Genomic DNA, 20231 nt, shown 5'->3' with positions numbered 1-20231 from the left:
CAACTATTGAATGAAGCTCTTAATGAAAAGATAAAAAAACACTAACTAATTTGATATCTGGAACTACACAATACTTCCATAACATTGGACCTTTGAAACATAACTATTATTATTATTTATTTGCCTCAGACAAAGCTGTTCATATCCAAAACAAAACAACAAAATAATACACAAACTGCAAATGCACAAACAAACAAACTATCATTTAATATTACATAGGATCCTGTTCTTATTATTTTATCAGTATATATACAGTCATCATCATCATCAACCAATTTTGATTATACAGGCCATGAATTAATCCTCATGTCGAGGGTGTGGCCTGTCTGTCGAGAACGAAGTCTTCCCCTCCACACAGTATATATACTGAATATATATAATACGTCGCATTGGTAACTGACACGTAGGCTACATATATTTATATTTCAAAAGAGCAAACATGGGCAAGGAAATTGAAAATGCTTTATAATGACTATCTGTATGCCTATATTTCAATTTTTACAAGATTACCGAAAACGTCTTTGATTTTAAATGTAATGCTGTCATATAATCAATCAATTTTCTACAACTAGACATGCATATGATTCATTTGAAAGTACTAACTCGAATCATAACGCTTTAAACAAAAAATTATCCCGGTTTCAAACTTATTAAGGTAAAATTTTGAATTTCATACAATCACGATAGGCCAAATAGGCCGTTTTGGGCCAAAATGGGCCTATCCATACACCTGATACTTCTGAAACTGATACATTCCTACCTTAACTTTTCAAAACAAAACTTTTGAGACTGGTCCTAGCCTTTTATTACAACCGGTTCAAATTTTAGGGAGCAAGTCTTTTAGGCGCAGACAGTTAGGCGCTGGTCAAATAGGCGCGCACACTGTGGCGTCTGGATATTTAGGTGCAGAGCACTGTGGCGCCCGTTCATTTAGGTGCTATTTCTAGTAGCTATTTTGCATTTATCAAATGCACGTATTTGCACAAGAATCTAATTTCTTAGTGTAATTTATTCAGAATCGAATTCGCTATAATAGCGAGTAGCATCTCAGATACCACATGTAAAAATTAAAAGTAGGTAGAAGCAATGTTGCCACTCCTAGGGATGGGCAAAATAGAATACCGAATATAGAATAACCGGTTGTAGAGTCTAACCGGTTTCAAAATGCATATGAAATCGGATAATTGAAACCGCTTTAACGATCCACTTCGTAATAGTCCGTTTGATCGCAACGAATTCGCTGCAGCGAAAGTAGAATTGTTTATCGATTCAGTGCGATGCGGCGTCGGAAAACGCACGAGTTTCATTGTTCGCATTAAAGAGATCTTTCTTGTCAAGCGCTTTGTAGTCCTCACAGTCTTGCGGAAGTGTAGTACGAAACAGCTTAATCCGCTTTTTAGGATTTTTCTCTATTTCGGTACCACAAACCTAAGTTGTTTCTGGTAGAATACAACAGTCGACTTGCCTTCGCTAACATCGTGGGCTCCCGCCTCCCACTCTCGTATGCAGGGCAACGTCGACCACAGGGTGTGCGAATTAGCGACCCTCCCTGCTGAAGTACGTACGGGGGCTTTGTCTTAGCTTTTACTGTACTGCCGCAGAGCAAGGGGGGGGGGGGGGCCGAAAAAATTTAAATGGAAAAAATCATTATAATTGTAGCTGTTGCTCGAGAATGTTGGGATTTTGCCAGGGGGGCAACAATTTTTAGGTGGGGGGGCGAGGCCCCCCGGCTGGCTACGGGCCTGTAATACCGTACATGCCAGTACATTGACATGGACGACTTGTTGAGCTGTGGGATTGAAGATGCTGCTTGCAGTAGTGAAGATGAATCAGCAAATTTGGCTTCCCCTGCTTCAGAAATAGATACATATCTCACGTTGTTGAAAGCATTCACTACATCTCTTCAAAACGCCCTTGTTTGATGGAAAGCAAAACAAAAACCAATTTTCTTGTTTCTGTCAGTTAGTTTCAAAATATTTTTGTGTACCTGCTACATCTGCTTCTTCAGAGAGATGTTTTTCAAGTGCAGGTTTAACTGCCACCAAGTTGAGATCTCGTTTGACTGGTGAAAGTTACACTGCGATAAGCAATTTTTGTGATGTTCATTGTTTTTGTAAAGTCATAAAAATCATTAAAATGTGTCGATGGTAAAAACTGTCAATTATTCTAGAATACATATCTGTATTCTATATTCGGTTTCAGTATTCTAGAATATTCTAGAATAGCTAATTATTCTATTTTGCCCATCCCTAGCCACTCCCTTGTCAGGGAAAAGTACTAGATTTGACTGAAACAAACACTAGATTTACAAAAAAACACTAGTATCATAAATACACGATCATTTATATGCATATCATAATGTACAAAAATGACAGCCAATGGCATTAGTGAGTGTTAAAAGTCCTTAAAATTTCAAAATAGAACTGAATTTCCCTGAAAGTGAGAGATCTGAAATCATAGCCTTAGGAGAGTAAAACATTTTGGGGGGCAAACAAAGTTTTCAAATTTTGGCCTTTACAAATATATTGTCAAACAATATTACTCACAATCTCTGAGGTAGTGTAGTCTAAGAACTCCACACTCATCAAATGTAAGCCGACTGCGCTGCCTACCGTACTTTGCTAGTCTACTTTGAACACTTTTCACAATCATTTGTGTGTATTCTTTAAATTATTTATGGTAAATATCTCAAATTTGGTCATCATTGGGTGCAACCAGACAACAAACACGCTGTCCACTTTGAAAGGCACTACAAACACATTGATGCAGCCAAACAAAAATAGGTGGGGCTACTTTGAACACTGTCCAAACTTATGCACACCAACATAGCGCTAAATCACTAAGAAAACACTAGATGCAAGCCAAAAACACTAGATCTAGTGGAAAAACACTAGGAGTGGCACCACTGGGCACTGGGTAGCAGCAATGTTGCCACTCTCTTGTCATGGAAAAGTACTAGATTTGACTGAAAAAAAACACTAGATTCACAAAAAAAACACTAGTATTATAAATACTCGATCATTTACATGCATAATGTACAAAAATGACAGCCAATGGCGTTAGTGAGTGTTAAAAGTCCTTAACATTTCAAAACAAAACTGAATTTCCTTGAAAGTGAGAGCCCTGAAGTTATAGGCGTGGGAGAGTAAAAAATTTTGGGGGGCAAACAAAATTAGCCCAAATTTTTCAAATTTCCCCCAAATTTGGCCTTTGCAAATATATTGTCAAAAACGCAATATTACTCACAGTCTCTGAGGTAGTGTAGTCTAAGAACTCCACAGTCCACACTCATCAAATGTAAGCCGACGAAATGCAAGCCTACCACAAGGTAGCCTAGGCTACGCTACCTACTTTAGTCTATTTTGAGCACTTTTCAGTTATTTGTGTGTATTTTTTAAAAGTAATCATGCTAAATATCTCAAATTTGGTCATTATTGGGTGTAACCAGAGAAAAAACTTGCTGTGCACTTTGAAAAGCAGTGCTGCAAACACATTGATGCAGCCAAATAAAAAATAAGTGGGGCTACTTTGAACACTGTCCAAACTTATGCACACCAACATAGCGCTAAATCGCTAAAAAAACACTAGATAGCAAAAAAAAACACTAGAACACTAGATGCAATCCAAAAACACTAGACCTAGTGGAAAAACACTAGGAGTGGCACCACTGGGTAGAAGCATAGATATCTTATATATAGATATGCAACTCAGTGGTGCGTAAAGATGTTTGAAGGCTAATAGCGTAGCTATGGCTGTATGCATTGACTTCAAACTTGGCACAGCAAAACAACTTTATTTTTAATATATTTTTTTGGTTTTTGTTTAAATAAAACTTTCTTCGTTTTCAAGTTGACGTATGGATTGCTTGTGATGACGTCACATTCTCGTTCCGCATGGACTGCTTTATGGAGATTCTGGCGATTGAAAACAAATCACAGTCACAGAGGGTACCTCTAAATACCCATTGTCTGGCATTGTAGGCATTGTCAGGCATTGTCGGCTTTTTGGGGGGTTGTGGAGCATTTTCAGGGGTTGTCGAACATTTTCAGGGGTTTCAGGTATTGTAGAGTAGGCTAACTACTTTCAGGCATTGTTGGGAATTTCTAGGCATTGTGTAGGATTTCCAAGCATTGTCGATCATTATCAGTGGTTGACAGGCTTGTGAGGCATTGTCGAACATTTTCAAGCATTATCGAACATATTCAGGGGTTTTCGAGCATTTTCAGGGGTTGTCAGGCATTGTAGAGTAGCTACTTTCAGGCATTGTTGGGAATTTCCAGGCATTGTCTAGGATTTCCAGGCATTGTCGATCAATATCAGTGGTTGACAGGTTTGGCAGTCATTATGGAACATTTTCAGGCATTGCCGAACATTTTCAGGGATTGTCGAGCATTTTCAGGGGTTGTCAGGCATTGTAGAGTAGCTACTTTCAGGCATTGTTGGGAATTTCCTGGCATTGTCTAGGATTTCCAGGCATTGTTGATCATTATTAGTGGTTGATGGGTTTGTCAGGCATTGTCAAACATTTTCAGGGGTTGTCTAGCATTTTCAGGGGTAGTCAGGCATTTTAGATTAAGCTACTTTTAGGCATTGTTGGGCATTTCCAGGCATTGTCTAGGATTTCCAGGCATTGTCGATCATTATTGGTTTTTGACACGTTTGTAAGGCATTGTCGAACATTTTCATGCATTTTCATTCCCAGCTCTGCATGCGCAGCAGAATGATCCCTTTCTATTTTGCGTAGGATGTAAACGTATTTACGGTATACACAAACACAGCAGCGTTTAAATGACCTGGCTATCATAAGTATCGACAATGCCTGACAAACCTGTCAAAACCTGGTAATGATCGACAACCCAAGAAAACGTTCGACAATGCCTAACAAACCTATCTACCACTGAATATGTTCGACAATGCCTGGAAATCCTAGACAATGCCTGAAGATGTCCGACAATCAGTGGCGTAGCTAGGGGGGGGGAGGGGCGGACCGCCCCGGGCGGCACGTCTGGGGGCGGCACTTTCAGACTACGATATTTGATTTTGATTATAATCTGATAAAAAACTGATTTCATTTTCACACAGGGCCGGATTTAAGTGATGGGGGGCCCGGGGCACTTTTAGATCAGGGGCCCCCGTGAAAAAAAATTCGCCTATGGCGCGAAACACCCCCTCGACGTCTACAGTAGCATCAATCCAGCACTGCACAGCATTTTGCAGAAACCACGAAAGCTAAAAGAAAAAAAAATAACACAAAATCACATTTTTTTCACGTAGGGGGCCCTTTAAAAGTCGGGGGTCCGGGGTACCTGCACCCTCTGCCCCCCCCTAAATCCTAGACAATGCCTTGAAATTACCGACAATGCCTGAAAGTAGCTACTCTACAATGCCTGACAACCTCTGAAAATGCTCGACAACCCCTGAAAATGTTCGACAATGCCTGAAAATGTTCCATAATGACTACCAAACCTGTCAACCACTGATATTGATCAACAATGCCTGGAAATCCTTGACAATGCCTGGAAATTCCCGACAATGCTTGAAAGTAGCTACTCTACAATGCCTGACAACTCCTGAAAATCCTCGACAACCCCTGAAAATGTTTGGCAATGCCTGAAAATGTTCTATAATGCCTAACAAACCCGTCAACCACTGATAATGATCGACAATGCCTGTAAATCCTAGACAATGCCTAAAAGTAGCTATTCTACAATGCCTGACAACCCCTGAAAATGCTTGAAAATTTCCGACAATGCCTAACAACAAGGCTGTGAACCATTGATAAGTAGGTAAAGACCTTTTTTGGAGCTGTAGTTCCAGGACAAGCTGAAGTTTTATTCAATTAATCTACTGAGTGTTACCAAAATGAAAGTTACTGCTGGCTACCGAAAGCTGTGCTATAGCATTTGGTAGCCTAGTTATGGTGTGTACCAAACATTAAAATTGTCTTGGTTTGGCGGTTGGATCCGTGATGCTAATGAAGCTGTCTCAGCAGGGGGGAGGATGCCCCCTGCCCTCAAATTTTCTCTGGATGGGGGCAATGGTGCCCTTTTAAGGTCATGTAAGCTACTGCACATTTTGCAATATAGGCTAACAACTTCTGCTATTCGCTTTTAGCCAAATTATAGGGCCTATAGCCTACAGTAGGCCCACACAAATTATCCCGTGGACACATTTTATACTTTGCGGCAGATTGTGATGCTATGAATGTGAAATTTACCTTTCGTTTCTTGTTCAAGTTATTGCAATTATTCATCTGTCTCACATTTCGACTTTCATGGCTAATAGCGGGAAAACGAACGAGTTGCCCAGCATTATCGCTACCGTATATCTCACCCTAAAATCGTTCCGGCGCCCCTCTATCTCAGGTTTGTAAACTGCCTACAACAAGCTTTAATGAGTCACTGGAAATAAGCTTAAATGGTAGTTCCAACGATCATGAAACAGAAGTTGCATAACCTACGTGAAGAAAGATTATTGTCTTGATTTTTCATAGTAGGCTATTCTGTGAATGAAAATTTGAAATATACGCCAAACAAAATATTCCAAAGGAGCTCAAAAGCCGCCACTCGCCAAGCCCAAACCGTACAATAATAGCCTACCATAGATACGCTAGCCAAGCTGGCAACCTTGATTGTTGATTGTGTCCATAAAGTCAGTCGAGCGTGACGATAATTCCACGATTGCTGAGTTGCATATCTATATGTAAGATATCTATGGTAGAAGCATGAAGTACAAATTCCTGTATCAATCAAGAATCGATTAGTGTTGCCATTATAAAATTAAAAAAGCCTTATTTGAACCTTGTTGGGTTTTGAACGTTTATCCTCGGATAGGCAAAGCCTCCAAAAGAATGCATAGATTATTCCTAGCAATCAATCAATCATTTTATTTTAACAGTTTCGCATACTTGTTGTAGAGGCTTTGAACCACTGACGCAGAGCCGGTTACCGAGATTCACAGAGCCAGTTTCCAGAGATTATTTGTGTACGGTACAGAAGTTTGTGTATTATTTTGTTGTCTTGAATATGTACAGCTTGTCTGATGCAAATATATTTTATTCCATTCAGTAGGCTAGGTGCCGCTGAACGAAGAGCATTCCTGAAACACATTGCTCAAGAGCATAGCTCGAGAGAATCCACGTAGGCCTGTTTACTTTATCTTGGGGTATGATTGGGGGCGCCGGAAGTGGGGGGTCAGGATGCTCCTCTTGCCCTCAATTTTTCTGTAGATAGGGGGGGCAGGGAGGGCAATGGTGCCCATTTAAGGTTATGTAAGCTACTGCACATTTTGCAATACGATATAACAATTTCAGCTATTCGCTTTTAGCCAAATTATAATCTTTTATTTCTGCCTCAAAATAATAGCCTATTCACGACACAAAATTCTGTATCACAGTAGGTTACATTATTATAATATAGCACGATGCCCTTTCGTGCCATTGTTCTTTGTATATTGGACACTTGTATCATTACTCGATAATGAGCTGATAGATGAGCATTATCGCTATATGTTATCTCAAAACTTAAAAAAATGGCCTTTCAGCAACAGAACTGTCCTGTTTTCATAATCCTGTCCTCCCAGTCAAAAATCGTTCCGGCGCCCCTGGGTATGATAAAAATGACTCAAAGTAGCTCTCATTTCTGTTTTGTAAATAGAAATTGTTTGCATTCTTTGACCCAATCTTAGATGTTTCAAAAGTTTTGTGTGGTGATGTCAAAAGAATGGGACTTCAGTTGACTTTGGTCATAAATCGTTCATAGCATCAGACAAAGCTGTCCTTATCCAAAACAACGAAATATAAAACTAAGCCAATCGAACATAGACCAAGTCGGACCATCACGTTCTGTACAGAATTAGGTTACCTGCTCAGTTCTAACGCACAAAATAGTAAAACCAGCTTGGCAATATAGCAAGAGCTTGCCCAAATTTACGTTGCTTCAAAATACGTTCGTCGATGAATCGATCGTAGCAACCACAGGGCAATAACGTTTTCCAAAAAGCTACATGACTTAATCAGCATCTAGCTATTTAATGAGAGTTTATATTTCCTTTTTCTTCAATGAAGATCTGTTTAGACTGTTTATAGCCTGTAATTCTGACGAGCTTAATAATAATAGTACTGTAATTCTGACGAGCACAGCGCCTCGAGTTATCGGACTAACTTCAACAGAATAATTTAACTTACTCAAAAGTTTAATGGAAATGGTAGATTTGATGTATAATTTATTTAAATGTAAAAACAAGAACTACTTGTCGATATCGTTCAAAATATGAAATGTAGTTTCCAACATGTAGCCTACGCTACTTTGTAAATTGGTGTAGCCTACTTCCGTTACATGACATGACTAAATCGTCGCACTAATGCAGTTTGAATCTAATCATTTTGCAGGTTAGTTACCATTATATCTCCCGTGCTGTACTTGCAGGTTATTGCCAATATACAAAAACTCTCTGGAGAAAACAAATAATACGACACTATCACTATTTCATTGCTCTTCTTGTTCGCTTATTCCAAGCAAAGTTTATGGCGTAAGATTTTGGTTGCATCTTTTTTTCTTTGGCTTCGTCCACGAAGCAACTCCAACCCTGTCGTTCCACAAAAGCAATTGCATCTTCCTTCGAGTGAAATGTCATCGCCATCGAAATGTTGGACAATGGATCAGCGCTACAAAGGACAAAATTTAAATTATCTGAGTTGCTGAAATAGTCAGGTCCACTAGTCAAGGTGAGGTGAAGTCATCTTTGAGTGTGTTTTCACATCCTTAGTGACGTTGTTGCCAATCTACTGTATGCTATTCATTATACAACGTGGCAGTTCTGACAACCTGTGAAAGCGTCATGTGATATTTGAACGGACATGAATTCTCAAAATAAAAACGGGAATGATTTTGGCAGGATTAGAAAGAGTTATAGGAAGAAAAGTATAAGCTTCAAAATGTTAGTTTCCATATTTCTTCAGCATAAAGAAAACTTATTTATTGTCTTAGCAGCAAAGAGATTAAAGTTGTACATTTGGCCGCGAGGGCTTGACACATGAATACTGGGGTGCCCAACACTGCCTGACAAACTGAAATATAATTGAACTAAAATTCTGTATTTATTTTTATTAGATTGATTAGAAAAAAACAAAAATTAGCCTACGGTCTGTTTCTCACTATGAGATGGTGATAAATACAAAAAAACTGGGAAGTCACATTGGGAGAACGTTACCAGTTTGGGAAGACGTTTAATATGAGCTGCAAAGAGAAAAAATAGAAGAACCGTCATATCTAGAATTTATGCATGGATTAACTTATTTAACTTACTTATTAACTTACTTTGATCCCCATCCCATTGTCGGGTTCTCCCATCTATCTCGATTATCAAATTCGATTTTCCACAGCTTTGTGTTAGCATTTCCAGACTGCATGGCATTTTTAGCTGGTCTGAATATTCTCACTTTTCGATTCACAACATGCTCTTCAGGTACTCCAGTCAGCACAGCTGCATCCTAGCCAAGAGTGTTGTAGATTAGTCAGAGTTCATTATCTGAGTCAACTAGATGTTGTTTGATTGGTCCTAGCCAAGGCAAATCAGACCATGACCTGCACTACATCAAGAACAGAAACTCTGGCAGCTGCCGTTAGTGATAAAAATGCAGTGCACTAATTCATATCTAAATTCTTAAGGTACTGCTAAGTTTGACGTACAAGCTATACGACACGTGTTACATATATATCGGAATGGCCCGTTTCGGCTAGTCCGATTCGGCTGGTCTGATTCGGCTGGTCCGATTCGGCTAGTTCCCTATTCCGGGTACAGTCATTCTCGTCTTGTTCACTATTTGGCAAATTTTTGAAAATCCAACCATAATCCTTCTGTAATCCAACAAAATCCTTAAGTAAATCCAACGAACCAGACGAAAAAGACTGCAGCCGAATAGTAGCAGACCCCATATATATATATATATACGTGTTATACGTATATACGTACAACGTATATATACGTATACGTGTATGCGTATATATACTATTATATATAACGTAAACCATTATTTTTTCAACTACAAAAAGTTTGCGCTACCATTGGTTTCATGTACTGCAAGGTACAATCATCAGGCTCATACTGAAAAACACATAAGCAGAAAATTAAAAGCTATACGTCAAAGGCTCCACCTAAGTCTACGTATAAAGCTTTCAACCTATACGTTATATACGTATATATACGTGTTACAATCACTAAATGGGCTGTGCTAAAATTTTGAAAGACAATAACTACATCATCAAAAAGCATCTGAACCAAAGCTTTGGAAGCCTATGCTATGCATGATTGCATGACGCTGTTATTGTCTTTTAATATTGAAAGCAGTTGACAAAATTACAAGTGTAATATTATAAAAATTATATATATTCAACAATTCTATTTGAATAAGATACTTCTGATGATCCGTTAAAGGTGAAACAGGCTGGTAAGGATTCAGATAGTAATAACTATATTTGATTTTATATTCAACTAGGTAGGCACAAAGTATGTTCATGTAAAGTTACCCACATTAAATTCAGTGCACGGTCGACAGACATTTGGTCGACAGGATGTTTGGTCGACAAGACATTTGGTCGACAGAACGATTCATTTTATGGTTAGGTTAGGGTTAAGGTTAGTTAACTAACCCTAACCTAAATCGTTCTGTCAACCTAACGTCCTGTCGACCAAACGTCCTGTCAACCAAACGTCTTGTCGACCAAATGACCGGGTACCTTAAATTCTGTGGCAAGACTTTTTAGTACCAACCAAACATACACAGAAAATTATATAAATTTAAGCACATTTTTACATTTTCTGAGCTGGTGATTTGCAGCCGAACAGCTTGGGTTTCTGAATCAACAGTATGGTGATGAGAATGACCTTTCCTCTTCAAGTCTTCCATCTCTCTATTCCTCTTCCTGATTGTATTATCTACAGAACCAGGAGTGTGACATCGCATGCCTGACGACACACTGCTTGTTGAAAGGCATCTTGAAAAAAAAAAAAATGCAAAGAGCTTTATTGTGCAAGTTAGGCCTACCAACAAAACTTTCAAGCTTTCGTAATAGCAGTTTTTCATAATTCACTAGTCATTAAACATATGAAGAGCTTGTTTCCAAAACCGCTTAGGCGCCATTTTACCAAAATTGAGTTTAGAGTGTCATTAGGTAGAGTATTACCATAGTTAGCTACTATCCATTCCTTTTTTTCCAAAACCTTCTCTTTCTGCTTCAAATTCGACACTAAAAATTGCGTTTTCTTCCAAAACCACTTACGCGCTAGGGTGTAACACTTTTAGACTTTTTTTCTTAAATTTGTTTTGGTTAGTAATTTTCTAATGCCAAATGGTCTAACTAAAAAAGTGGCAAAAAAATTTTTGAAAAATTTTGTCGTTTTAGCAAGCCCCACGGCCTGTTTCCATGGCAATCGGGCCCGATTTCACGAATTTGGTTTAACTCTGGCTACAAATGTCCCAAAGAGCTAAAATTGGTATCAAAATAATCGGAATAGCCAAGTTTATATATCACTTCAAGAGGAACTATAGGTCTAATCCTTTTAGTTTTTGAGATAATAGCCAAAATGTCAAATTTTCTTCATTTTTTAGTTACCAGCCCAAAAATACAGCAGTTATACCATCAAAATATGCTTAATTGGCATTATTAATGTTTCACAACACTTGAAAATTACTACGCAGTCTTCCAAATTTAGGAGAGGTTCTGCGTGGCTATTTCTGGCAACAACATCAGTTGCAAATAGGTAAAGGACCCTCATATCAATCTCCCAATCAAGAAGTTGCTAAGTTGCTTGAACTTGATATTAAGAAATCATGGATATCATATTGTTAGTTTGGGGGACAAAAAGTTGAAAAAGTTGTCAAAAAGTTGAAAAAATTTAAAGATCAAGACAAAAAAGGCCATGGCCCAATCATATTTAGACAAGCTTAAACTATTTGAACAGGATTGTGAAATGCTGTTCGACATATCATCACGTAAATGTGTGTTTCCCTTCGACAGCACTATTGAAGAATCGGCAATTCCATGTGCTGATCCTTGGAAATCTAAAGTTCTTTGTTCTTGCCCGATGGAAAGCAGAATAAATCTAAGAGAACTAAAATTTCTCTTGGATCAGCAAACCATTCGAAAGATGAGAATAGGGGAAGTTGATATGCAGGTTTCATCAAGAAACACCCAAATTCTTCGCAATTGTCATACTGCAGGGCAAAGTCTAGAGGCATCTTTTTCATCTGATGATGACTAGCTGTCACTGTCGGAAGAATCATCAAATGGATTAGGAGGTGGTGACACAAGCAAGTCCAGCATGGAATTGGAGTATGAAGAAAAAGCCACTCAAAAATCGATCTTTAGCTCTGGTGCATGCAAGATAAGCGACAAGCGCAATATCAGTCTGCGATCAACGAGTGATATTTTAAATGATGCCGCTGAAAATTTGTCAAGGGTTGGTAGTAAACGAAGCCACATGACACTCTATCGAAAAAAGAAGAAGTTGTGTCGTGAAGCTACTGAAAAAGGAGCGGACAAGCTGAAAAATGCACGTTTTCAAATTGCAATTAACGGCAAAAAGGTGATCGGTAAAGAAAGATTTGCTGTTCTAGCAGTGTTCAAAGAAGGGGAAGTATTTTCTCAATATTATAATTATTATTATTAAATGGTTCATTATTTGAATAGCATTTTAGCTAATATTATGCTTTATAGATGTGATGTCACTCCAACAACAAAGGCAAGGGATTATTTGTCACATATTCTTGACTACACTCTTAATCAGACTACAAGAGACAACATGATTCGAGATGATCAGGCATGTCTATTGGTGCTTGCATGTGCTACATTTCGAAAAAAAAGCAACAGGCAAATGCAACATGAAGAAATATCTTTTCTATGCTCAGGAAACTATTGGCCATGCTAGATGGCTAACATCTGCAAATGGCTATTTAAGAATCAAGCTGTTTGGCATTCAAGACTTAAATGCTGAGCAACAAATCTCATTGAACAACATTGTCCAGTTTATAGTGGATGTCTATGCCCCATCATTTTTTGAAATATATTTCAATCCAAGCACCATTCAAGGACCAAAAGTGGTGTTGAACATCAGGGATTTCATGAAAGCATCAACAGCATCATCACCTGCAAATAACTGTTTCATTGACCATGCTGCTACTTGGCTAAATCCAAAAACAGTTGCACTTGGAGTTTTAGATGCAGACATGGATATAACTCGTTTGGCTGCTCGTAACCCTGACACCAAGACTTTACTGTGGTCAAACCGACCACTTGCTGCATTCCTGAATGCTTCGTCTGCAACTTCACCTTGTCTAACCAGAGGAATTAAAGCCGATTGGTTGGCTTTCTGCAACAACAATACTTGTTGTGAAAGATTGATTGGGTGTATGAAAGACGTCTTGGTTAAGAAAATGCTGCATGATGATCAAGACATAGATCACAAATTGCAAGGATATATATCAATCATGCTTATTACCTTGATTGACATTCTTTTGGTTATGCCATTTTTTTGAAGTGTTGGTGCAAAAATGTTTTCGTTAAGTAAAATAAATGTTAAATAATAATATGTTGCTATTTGTCTGGTCATACAAGGCAGAAATTGCAAATAAATAGTGATAAACCATGGAAATATCACATTTTGGCTATTATCTCAAAAAATAAAAGGTTTAGACCCATAGTTCCTCTTGAAGTGATATATAAACTTGGCTATTCCGAGTGTTTTGACACTAATTTTAGCTCTTTACGACATTTGTAGCCAGAGTTAGACCAAATTCGTGAAATCGGGCCGATTGCCATGGTAACGGGCCGTGGGGCTTGCTAAAACGACAAATTTTCAAAAAAATTTTTGTCATTCTTTTAGTTAGACCATTTGGCATTAGAAAATTGCTAACCAAACATAACTTTTTTTTTTTGTTACACCCTATTACGCGCATAAACGTTTTTCGTGGAAAGAAATCTCGAAATCACGAAAGTGGATGTAAGCGGTTTTGGAAACAAGCTCTTCATATATATTAACTTAGGAACTGTGTTCTAAAAGCTCGTGAAAAACTGCTATTATTACCACAGTAAACCCCCAGTATTATGCTGAAAAAGAATGTTCAATCTAAACTTGTGAAACAATTAACAATCATACAATTTTGGTAGAGAGGTAATTTTCTTTAACCATAGACAGATAAAACCAAGCAACCACACGCCATTTAATATGGTGGGCGGTCGATTGGTTGACAGACATTTGGTCGACAGTCATTTGGTCGACAGACATTTGGTCGACAGAACATTTGGTCGACAGACATTTGGTCGACAGGACATTTGGTCGACAAGACATTTGGTCGACAAGACATTTGGTCGACAGGACATTTATGTTAGAGTTAGGGTTAGGTTTACGGTTAGGGTTGGAGTTAGGTTAGTTAACCCTAACCCTAAAATGAATCGTTCTGTCGACCAAATGACTGTCGACCAAATGTCTGTCGACCAAATGTCTGTCGACCAATTGACCGGGTACCATTTAACATCATACATTAGAGTGAACATAAAACTATAAACTACGAACGTTTTCGGCCATACTCAAGTTAGCCCTTTTCAAGAAACGAAAATAACTGATCTACACAATGAATTGAAAACGAAATGCGCAAGAATGAAACTGCAAAGCAGAGGAGAAAGGCACATCACATGGTGGTTAATGAAGCAAGGCAAAAAAGTGCATTAAACAACAAATTATGAAAAAAAAAACGTTTAGGAGATAGGAAGCACATGCGGCAAACAACTGCGTATTGCGGCGAGGATTGCAACATTTTATGAGCAAAGCCTCGTGGATTTTCGTATCAAATTTAGTGGAACATTTACGCACAACTCTAAAAGACTCCACAGATGGTTTGTTGTTTGAACATGTTTGGCAATCGAATATATGATCTTAAATTGCACTTTTTTTGTTCAAATTAGTTAAATCTAAGTGCTCCCTTACCCTTGTAGCCAAATGCGGTGTGGACATACCAATGTATGTACAGTTTGTGTCATGCGAATATGCAACGCGTCATGTGAACGTCAAATGTGTACAAATTCACTTGTTCTTAACAGTCAATTTATTTCTGCCTTGATTTTTCATGCATTGTTTCCATAAAAAACCTCCAAAAATGATTCATTTTTTTTCACTTTCAATTGAAAAGTAGCAAAATGCGACTGAAAGAATGTAGCAATTGTAGCACACTACTGCTACATTGGACAAAAAGTAGCACGGCTAAAGTTACAAAAGTAGTGCACCACTGCCCATCGTTGATAATACACTACCGGTATGTGATTTTATATGAATGGTGAACATGTTTAGACAGATGATACTGTTTTAGTCAAGCGGGCACTCTATCCAAAAAATATTAGTACAGTAACATTTTTTCAGTGATACAATTTCTGCCTTTGCATCCATTTACAAAACTCACCTTTGAGCAGTATGTACATTCAACAAAAAAAGTCGAGAAGCCTGCATATTTAAATAGGCTAATCTACCATTAATCAGCTTCTTGTAAATATTCAACAAATCCCTGCAAAAAAACAAGTTATTAAAAAAAGAATTTATTATATGGCAAGCATCCAAGAGATCAGGGGTGCAAATAGGGAGATGTCTAGTCGGCACGACAACCCCCTTTAAGATTTGCAACTTCAAGAAGAGGGACTAGACTGAGACTTCAAGAAGAGGGACTAGACTAACTAGACTGAGACTTACATACTACTTAACGTGTGTCAGTTCAAGCTACGTTCTATGCATACCAAACTTGTTTCACACTCAAGTCGCATAAACCGCAATACAAAATAAAGTCGACTCTGCTTAACCGGATAACCGCTTTATTCGGCCAAAATGCTCGAGAACGGAACAAAAGTAAAAATTGCACGTAAAAAAAGTCCCGTTAATTCAGACAATTTTCCGCTTAATTTGGACACAGTATTTGAAGAATTACTGTACTATTTCAACCCTATGTGTGTATGCAGAGGTGGGCAGTAACCAGTTACAAAAGTAACTAGTTCCTATTTTAGCACTTTTTTAACAGTTACAAGTTACTTTTGTATTGAAATTTCTGTTTCTAATTGCCGTCTATTTCTCTGCACATGTTTGTGTCATGTTTTATGCGTGTTTGTTGCGCGTTGTGCAATAATGCATTCTTCTCGCAGCTGTATCGGAGCAGCACTGCCCATGCGCGGCGCTCTTGTTTTGTGATCTTATGGAGCAGGATTGCCATATTGGCAAATTCATCACCAAAATCCAAAAATCTGGCAATTTTTTAAGACGTTTGGCTTCATATTTATGGTTTGGCGATTTGGCTCTTTTTGAGAACTGATTTGGCTAAATTAATTGCTTTTGGTGATTGATCAATATGTGACTTTCTATGCAATGTTTAGCAAAAGTGTTTGGCAACACTTGATAGCTCAGTTCATGCTTATCGTATGGCTGCCAGAGGTGTACAGGAGCCGTAGTTTTGGAGTATTTAGGACCCGGAGTCTCGGTGTTACGTTCACTGTTCGCAACCTTATTACATCATTGTTTTCTCGATTCAAAATCGGAAGTCGATGTCTAAGTAACTTCGAGTCATAGCAGGGAAAACAAATTATTTCCTTTGTTTCGGCATTTAAAGAGAATATAGTTTCGGGAGAGAGTTTGCTTTTTTGTACCAACAGGGGTCGACCTTAACTTATTTTCGCACTGGCCAACTGGACCAGTGGCTCACCATTTGCACTGGTCCGCACGAGATCGCACTGGTCCGTCCGTTTACTGATAAATTTTGTAAGAGAACTTTATTGAACAGAACGTGAATTCTTTAAGCAATCTTGCATAAACCTTAAGTACGGTATTCTTATTCAATAGTACCTAATTCAATAATAACAGTCAACAATCACTATTAATTTAACCTATTTATAAAGTTAATTTGATGCCTCATCACTCACATGCTCTCTAAACTCTAGCACAATCTTAACATTTTTATGCATCAAATCTCTTGAGAGTACTGTACTAGGCTACCAGAGCTCACGCGTTGTTGCGATTCCCCTTTTTCTTTCGATTTAACATCGTCACGTGATGTTGCGATTGCTTTTTTCTTATGATTCAACACATGATATTGCTGCCTTTTTCTTACGGTTTAACACGCACGGATCACGTGTTTTCTTGTTTGAATAGAAGCGCAAACGAGAACCACGCACTCTAAGTCCGGAAACATCGTGAATCTGGGGTAGTAAAAGGATAGACCCTCGGCCCCAGACGCTCACACGACGGCGACAACGATGCACTCTAAACGACAGTCATAATACAATGATATTTTCGCACTGGACAGTCGGACCAGTGCGAAACGATTCGTACCTTCAAGACGCATTACATTTTTGCTCTCAACAAGTTAGTTATATACAATGCTTCTTTTAAAAAATGGTAATGGTATGTAATGCGTCGCTCGGCAAACACGATCACATCCTCTTATGACAAACGAAAAATACTGTACCCAAAGAAAATCTCAAATTCCAGCAAATTAAAAAAACTGTCTTTATTACTCACATTTGAAATGACATAAAAAATAGGGCTGTAGGCAACTCAAATTAAAAATTGACTAAAAAAATGCACTTTGGGTCTAAATTTAGTTAATGAAAAAAATAATAAAAATAAAAGAAAGGAACACTTCCGGGTAGTATCAAACTCCAGGCCTTAAAACTCGTGTTTTTTTCAGCAGCCATTGTGGCCTACCGAGAGCTCCTTCTCGGCGGCCAAATCTGCATGCTTGGAGGCCAAAATACAATAACGATAGCACAAGTAAATAGATTTAACTTGTAACAATGTTAAAATGATCACTTAGCGTTGTTGAAGTCTGGGCGACGTCCTGCAATACAATCGTTGTACCATGCATTAAATGTTTTATCAGGATTGTAATCCGGTATTGCGGGACCATCTAACGATCCTAAATTGTTTGAACTGCTCGCAGCTCAGTAAATTGTTTCAACTGCATACCGCCTTTCATAAAACCTGACCATTTATTCCGTTATGGTGTCACCATTGAGGGTGTGAAGTCACTAACCCACAGCGTTCTCAACTATGAAGACATGTGTTTTACCCACGGATGTCAACTAACCTCGTTCTCCTTTTTAACAACGATTCAATGTCCGACAACATTGAATCGATATAAAAACGACAATATTGCCAGTCGATGTAAATTAGTACTTCGCATTAACACTTCGTTAAAATAAACATCGGGAATTGCAAACAAGACTTACAGTTACAGCGCTGGTGATCGCAGCTGGATATAATCAATACAACAGTAGTGACTACGATGCGCTGACCTAATTCTGTGTCACTCTTTGATAATACATATTTTTGACATTTAATTCATGATCATTCTGTGGCAAAATTAAATAATTGGCTAGAAGAAACCGGCGGCCGAGTGCAACCTAGTTCGTACCTTAAACCATTCGTACAGTCAGTTTGTACCCTGAAAAGATCGAGAAAAAAAAAATAAAAAAGCCGAAGTCGCTGATCGCAGTTTAATAGCACAAAGCCGAAGTCACTGATCGGAGTTTTCCCAAACAATTTGAAACAAACTCGAGGGTTAGGGTTAGCGGAAACTACGGAAAAATGTTTGCGGAAACTGCAATCAGCGAGGGTTAGAGCATAGATTTGTCTATGGTTAGAATTACGGTAAGGGTTAACGGAAACTGCGGAAAAAAATTTGCGGAAACTGCGATCAGCGAGGGTTAGAGCATAGATTACTCTATGGGTTCTTAACCGGGGGTAAATTTAACCCCTGGAGGTAAATTTCACCTACCGAGGGGGTAAATTTACTGACTCATAAATTAAAGCAAACTTCATTTTTTCAGTTATTAAAATACTGGTAGTGTTGCACTCGATTTTGATTCAAATTTATGCTAAATGTAAGTTTTCGTCTTTTTCTTTTATCTCCACGCAAGTAGACTGCCAGTTTCATTTCAGCAGCGTATGTGTGTTACATTTTTGGAAAAAATGGATACTGGAAAAAATGGACAATTTCTTTCAACAAAATAATATATCCTGGAATCATGTGGGTTTACTTTGCACAGAAGGTGCCCCTTCTATACTCGGTACTAAGTCTGGCTTTACAACTCTGGTGGAAAAAACGCGCACTGAACATCATTTCTACTCACTGTGCCCTTCATCGACATTAGGGTGTACCTTAGCTACATAAGTAAAAAAAAATTTTGGAAAGTTGAAGCTCTCACCCCCTACATTTGTGCCATTTTACCTAAAAACAAATCCTATAAAGTTTCAGACAAATCGAACAAGGTTTAGAGGTCAACCTCTGAGTTTGAAATTTCACCAATATTAGCATTGAGTAGCCTAAATATTTGCCATTAACACAATAGATTTACACATATCTTGGATTGTACATTTAAGGTTGATCTTTTTCGACAATATTTATCATTTTTAGATGACACCAAGGCCCCAGGCAGGCCCCCCTATAGGAATAGATATTATCTGCTTGTGGGCAGGGGTCGCATAAATGCCAGTCTACTCTTTGTTGCTGGTTTGGTTGCCACCATCAAGACTTCCTTCCTGGTATCGGGGAACTTATTTCGATGTTCAGAAATGACTTGAAGGAGGAATTGGAGTTGTTCTTCCCCCTTTGTCAAATACCCATTGAATTCCTGGATGGCAACCCCACGTTCTGCATGGTTTTTTGTTTGTTGTATCCAGGCTTACACCCGGTGGTTGAAGATTTAGTTTAAGTGGACGAGAAGGCAAGGAAGCCAATCTTCGTGTCCACCTTCAGGCATGCCTTTTAAGTGTCCTGCTAAAGACACAGCCGCATGCACTTGAGCGGTGTCGAACCGACACCCTTTCGATTGCCGTTCCAGGGTTCTCACCACTCGGCTATGCAGCTGACATGGTCATTCACCATTGCAAGGTTTTTCAACTTGGCCTGTGCTGACTTGAAACTGGGGCAGACATTCCAACTTTCTGGATCCAGGTCTTCTATGAAATCAGTCTCAATCTTTAATTTCATAAAAAGGCTTCTAGTGTTGGAAGTCACAAAGGATTCCAAACTACCCGAAGATGTCACTGTAACATCCATCTTTGGCCGCTTCAAAATATAATCACTACCTTCCTGGTGTGGGTAATTAAAAAGTTCACTCAAACGTTGGAGATCATTCCATGGAGCAGCCACAGCTACCTGGGCAGTGTTCTAAGCTAAGCTTCTTGTTGGTTAACTGGAA

At 38.5% G+C, this 20231-nt stretch overlaps 1 protein-coding gene across 1 annotated transcript; it reads right to left on the bottom strand.

Annotated features, from left to right (window-relative positions):
• Positions 1-8190: 8190 nt before the first annotated feature.
• Positions 8191-15549, bottom strand: LOC145772180 (NADH dehydrogenase [ubiquinone] iron-sulfur protein 4, mitochondrial-like). The gene is made up of 4 exons (XM_082584028.1): positions 15452-15549; positions 10814-10994; positions 9318-9490; positions 8191-8665 (listed from the first exon to the last, which is right to left on the bottom strand). Exons 1-4 carry the CDS (start codon positions 15496-15498, stop codon positions 8482-8484), a joined length of 585 nt encoding a protein of 194 aa, XP_082440154.1. The 5' UTR covers positions 15499-15549; the 3' UTR covers positions 8191-8481.
• Positions 15550-20231: the final 4682 nt, after the last annotated feature.

This window comes from Aplidium turbinatum, chromosome 6, assembly GCF_918807975.1.
Source record: "Aplidium turbinatum chromosome 6, kaAplTurb1.1, whole genome shotgun sequence".
Classification (NCBI taxonomy): Eukaryota; Metazoa; Chordata; class Ascidiacea; order Aplousobranchia; family Polyclinidae; genus Aplidium; species Aplidium turbinatum.
Note: the sequence above shows the minus strand (reverse complement) of the source record. Positions and strands in the feature narration are given on the sequence as shown.

Excerpts from the sequence above, each read along its gene's own strand:
- LOC145772180 (XM_082584028.1), bottom strand. The coding sequence starts at position 15,498 with ATGCAGGCTTCTCGACTTTTTTTGTTGAATGTACATACTGCTCAAAG. Across the intron at positions 10,995-15,451 it reads AATGTACATACTGCTCAAAG|ATGCCTTTCAACAAGCAGTG; the intron begins GTGAGTTTTGTA and ends TTTTTTTTCAAG. Across the intron at positions 9,491-10,813 it reads AAATCACCAGCTCAGAAAAT|GATGCAGCTGTGCTGACTGG; the intron begins GTAAAAATGTGC and ends ACTCTTGGCTAG.